At 53.5% G+C, this 5,000-nt stretch overlaps 2 protein-coding genes across 6 annotated transcripts in view; both read right to left on the bottom strand.

The window, feature by feature from the left end:
* LOC126574899 (sphingomyelin phosphodiesterase) overlaps nucleotides 1-3,219 on the bottom strand; it is a 9,952-nt gene extending 6,733 nt beyond the window's left edge. For 3 of the 5 annotated variants that reach the window (XR_007608235.1, XR_007608236.1, XM_050235310.1), the window contains exon 1: nucleotides 2,906-3,218. The gene's annotated coding sequence lies outside the window, so the exon portion shown is untranslated. Of the gene's footprint in view, nucleotides 1-2,441; nucleotides 2,838-2,905 lie in introns of those variants that run through there. The other 2 variants (XR_007608238.1, XM_050235311.1) reach the window with 2 other exon arrangements.
* A 320-nt stretch (nucleotides 3,220-3,539) lies between these two features.
* LOC126574907 (neuropeptide Y receptor type 5) overlaps nucleotides 3,540-5,000 on the bottom strand; it is a 1,884-nt gene continuing 423 nt past the window's right edge. Inside the window, exons 1-3 of the mRNA XM_050235319.1 lie at nucleotides 4,874-5,000; nucleotides 4,161-4,758; nucleotides 3,540-4,100 (exon numbers count right to left, since the gene is read on the bottom strand). The exon at nucleotides 4,874-5,000 is cut by the window's right edge and continues 423 nt beyond it. Coding sequence (XP_050091276.1) covers nucleotides 3,559-4,100; nucleotides 4,161-4,758; nucleotides 4,874-5,000 — 1,267 coding nt within the window. The 3' untranslated portion in view covers nucleotides 3,540-3,558. The remainder of the gene's footprint in view (nucleotides 4,101-4,160; nucleotides 4,759-4,873) is intronic.

Raw genomic sequence — 5,000 nt, 5'->3', positions numbered from 1 at the left:
ACTTGCACCGACGAACGGGCCGGGATGTACGAACACAGTCACCCCGTCAGTTCCTTGACCTCGCGGAGCATGATTAGCCCCGGCATCGTGCTCCATCGTGGTTGGTTTCAAATACCGAAGAAAGGATGAGAACCGGTACTGTAGGAGGGGTGTGGGACCGGGGGAAGGGCTTATGCTTTCGAGTCATCCAACACACCTTTGGCCTTCTCTTCAACCGAATCAATTGAACCGATTAAAAGGGAAAGTTTCGGCCTAATCATGACCTAAATCTCGTTGTTTCTCTATGAAGCCGACAGCTTCTGCTCTCTTGCGACCGAACAGAAGCACAGCGCGGCATCGCATTGGCCACCGCGTGCTGCCGGCATTGGTTTGACATTGACCTTACGCTAGGCAGTGAGAGAGAGAACGATCGTACAACCGAGCGTAAACCTTGTGATCCAATTTATGGTCTTTTTATGTATCACACTCTACCTCTCTTCTTTTGTCTCCTTCCTGCTGGCATCGTCTAATGTCGTTTGGAATGAGGGAATTCATAGCGAAAGGAACCACAACAGCCCGCAGACAAACCATCAACCAAGCCGCGGATGATCGTCTGGTGGAAGTTTGTTGCGTGCCTGGCCAGTAGGGGACCCAGAAATGTAGACTTCCGTGACCACTTCTCCGTGGTTGCGGTTCGTTTCCTGCTCTGCGGCGCTGAGTCACAATGTATCGCAATTTCTCCCGCCCGGTCCAGCGCGATCATAACAACGCCACGACCCCACACCAAGCCATGACTCGCATGGCGGCCTTTTTGCGCATTTCGTTTGCAAGAAAGTGGCGCAAGCGTCCCCATCATCATCATGTGCGACTTAATGTCCCCCCGGGTCAAAACAGCAGCATCTGGCAAACATCAACGACGGGTGCTATCGACGGTCATGCATCTTATCGTGAATTGTGTACTTCCTGTTTGCCTGCTGTGGATCGCGTTTTTTTTTCTGTGTTTTTCGCTCCCTGTTACTAGGGGTGACCATCAAACCGAAGTCGCAAACTCATTTCGATGTGAGAGGATTTTATACGTTCCATTCCAGCGGGCTCCAGCAGCAGCAGCAGCAGCGTGTCAACTGCTCGCGGCCATTGTGACGATCGGCGTTCGTATTTATGTAACGCCCCAACACAGTCACATATTCCGCTACCATTTGGGCCCTCCCCTCCGCGTACCGTAAGAGCTGCTGCTTTTGCTGGCCTTCAATCCTCATTATGTCAGTGTTACGAATCTCTGCGAAGGGGGCGATTTTTGCAAAAGGCAAAGGCAGTTATGAGACTCCTTCCATTCAGTTCTATGTGGAGCTTGGCTTGGGCTTGGTTTGTGTTGTGAGAATCCCCGGTGTGCGCCACGATCCCGTTACATCACGCAATCGTGCAACAAGCTTCTATCAACACAACACAACGTTAACGACAATGGCCTCACACAGGCCCTTCTCTCGCCCGGTCCCCGGTCCGGTTCCGACCTCATCTTGTGACGCGGCGGCCGCTGCGGTGAGTGCATTGATCGCGATCGCGCTCATCACCACTGTCTCGACTGTTCCGTCCGTTCCGACGGGCAAACGGATTCAAATACGCACCAACCGAATGGGCGCTCAACCGAATGTGACGGAATATATTTAATCATTCGATCGTGCTGCTGCTGCTGCTGCTGCTTTGTATAATGCTAGCCCCGGAGAGAGAGGCCCCACGGTGTCCAGATCGCGTGGAAAATGTTTTTGCGGCAATGCCCTGCAATGTGGCGTCTCTTGGACCCCATCATGAGCGCGGACCGATGTTGGTTGTGCATCGCGCATGGAGCTTGTGAAGTGAAAGTAAACAAACGAAAGCTGGCCCACAACCTAGCACTTCCAACATGGGCGCCTGTTGGGGCCTTTGTGCATGAAATACCAACCAGAAGACTCTTTTGGTTTTCACCAAGCCATTGGCTGCGATGGAGTGGACGCAATGGTGGATTAATAGCGGAAACCACCACCACCACCGCCAGCAGCAGCAGCAGCAGCAGGCACACCTTGATGATGGCCAATCGCCATCGCCCCATACGCAGTTCCGATTGTTCGGATTCGCAACAACTCAGCATTTGAACCGCAACTGGTGGCACACCGTACTAAGCACTTCACTAGGATCGGCGTGGAGTGGAGAGCGCCTGATTTTTTTTTTTTTGGGTCATACTCTCAAATGGAGCCACTTCTTCGCGCTTCGCTTTTGGTGCCACTAACTATTTTCACGAATTATTCACCACCACCGGACCTGCTGCCACTCGCGGATGATTGAGTGTGTGAGGCGCAGGCAGCAAGCCAACAAGCCCAAAATCAGTTGAAGCGGAAAGAAATGGAGCGATCCTCAAGTGCACAACGCCGCTCGCCATCGTCTCCCTCATCGGTTTCATGATTTTACGATCCGCTACAAACCGATCGTACCGGAGGTGGAGCGGAGAGTAGTGCTTTAACTGCTTCAAGAAGCCGAGTGCGGGGTGAAATTTTTCCCTCCGCTGACACCGTTTCCTCAATGAAGGCGCACCAACACTTGGACTTTGCCTTTGGAATGGACCGTAGCCTTTCGAAGCGCATACCACGGCACCTGGAATGCTGCACTTTGCTCTCAACAAATGTTCACAGTCACAAAACCATCTTATCGCGTCGTCGAACACGTCAATATTTGTGTATGAAAATAAATTTAATACAAATGGCATCACATTGCGTTTCCTTCCCCGGAGAAGGGCACTGGCACTGATAAGCGGACGTATTGTTTTGCTCAAGAACACACGATCGTACCACCGAGAACGAGAACTGTTTTGCTGATTAAAGTGCGAGCGATTCCCAATTATCACATTGGCCAGCAGAAGACCAGCATCTCTTGCTGTACAGCGCGATCGCGAACTTACTTCTTTCCGTTTCGGATCACAATTTTCCGCTACTCCTTTCCGTACCACCGACACACGATTTGCATACTCAAAGCACAAGCAGCTGCACGCCACCACACAGAAACACCTTCGATGGTTCAATTTCGTCCGCCTGTCCGCGGTGGTTTCTTTCCGTTGGATTTGATCGGACGGGATAACGGGGGTTGTTGGCCAGCACGGCACGGTACGGCGATGCTAACGGTGCAAAGCACAACAGCTCAGGTCCGATCCCCGGTCCGACGTCGATCCGAACCGACCGATCGCGTGGCCAAAAGTGAACTAAGCAAGAGAGCCAGAGCAGTCGAGCCGCGTGGTGTCGTGTGGTGCTTCAACGACGATGACGACGACGCCGATCGAGAGCGTGCGAGCTGCGCGAGATAACGAAAAAACGAAGCTGAACGGCGACCGAAGTGGAAAGAGCAGCGTGAGATAGCGTGAGAGCTTGCGGGGGGGACGCGATCGCGACTCCGACTCTACACTAGGAGATTTGTTCGAAGGACAAACAGCTGTTTTGGGGAGCGCGCACCGCCCATGTGCCGGTTGGGCGGGCGAGAGAAAAAAAGAGAAACCCCTGGCCCCGTGGCTTGAGGTAATTTATATTTTGCAACATTTTATTAAACCCCTGCATGCATCCATCAATCGCCCATATAGATGCCCGCGTCACCCAGATTCCCCTTATCGTGCCCGCTGTCTCGTTCCTTCGTCGGTTTTCGCAAACCAGCTCGATCGTCGCCGCCGGTACCGCCAGTTCGAGTACGACGCACCTTCTGTAGGCCATTGCGACACGGTTGTACCCAAACCCGCACGCAGTAGGCCTTGATGAGCTGCGTAAAGCGGATCGTCTCGCCGAGAAACGTGTACATGAGTGGATTGAGTACTCCGTTGAGCATGGCCAGTATCCCGAACGAGTAGTGCAGGTTCCAGTAAGCGTTCGTGTTGGCAACGCCTATCATTTTGATCAGCAGAAAGATCCACATCGGCAACCGGCACACGAAGAACACCAGCATCAGCACGATGATCGTCTTGAAGGTGCGTAGCTGGCGCTTGCGACGGTTCATGCTGGCCTCGTTCGCCGGTTGCGGGGCCGGGGGAGCAGCCCTCGGTTCTACCGAGCCCGAATCGATTATGCTAGGTCCTTCGGGGCCTGTGTTATGCTGTGGGCAAGTACATTTGGAAACTGGATGCCATAATCCGTTAGCAATCATCGTGCCATTCCATCTTGTCCTCCAATACTTACCAAACACCGAGGCTGGTGTTCTCCGTTCGACGATGGGATGAGTGCTGACGTTGGTGGAGAGCGTCTTCCGGTCACTGCTGCTAGCACAGATCGTGGTGGACTTTGGGTTTGGGCCCCGGTGTTCATCCTTTGCTACTGGTGGTGGTGGTGGTTGTCGAGCAGCGATCGGATTACGACGGATCCAGATTTGCTTCGCAATCACCCCATTCAACCAACCAAATGCCAGCAGCAGCGGAAGGAAGATGGCCGTGAAGACGATGGCAAAGTAGTAAGAATTCTTGGCCTTATCCGTGGCACATATTTCGGCCATATAGTACCCACTGATGACCGCATTCGGTTGCAGCGAGTCGGTGGTAAGCACCACGATGTCAAACACCTCGTACAGTGTGAGCATTGGGCTGGAGATACCGGCCCCCAGTCCCCAGATGAGCACGGCACAGGTTGCACAGAACCATCCGTTCGGTTTCCAGGATCCCTTCATCAACCGCACTACCGCCATGTAGCGATCCAGGGCGATCGCGACGAGCGTGATGCTGTTCACCAGCACCGCCATCGTCTGGAGAAACGGTGAAAACGTGCACATCAGCTCGCCCAGTGTCTGCTCGGTGGGCGGGAGGTTAAAGGGAGAAGAATGTACGAGGTAAAACATCTGCAAACCAGGGGGGGGGGGGGGGGTGGGGGGCAGGCACCGGTTGGCCTCCAGCTTAACTCACCCAAAGTGAATTAAATTCCGTATTAAACTGCGAAAGATATACGATCGAGGTGACTGTCACAAAGGCGATGTCGGAGAAGGCAAGCGACAGCAGACAGACGCGCAGTAAATGGCGCTGCTTGCGCCGC

Source organism: Anopheles aquasalis, chromosome 3 (assembly GCF_943734665.1).
Source record: "Anopheles aquasalis chromosome 3, idAnoAquaMG_Q_19, whole genome shotgun sequence".
Lineage (NCBI taxonomy): Eukaryota > Metazoa > Arthropoda > Insecta > Diptera > Culicidae > Anopheles > Anopheles aquasalis.
This window is presented reverse-complemented; position numbering and strand designations above follow the sequence as displayed.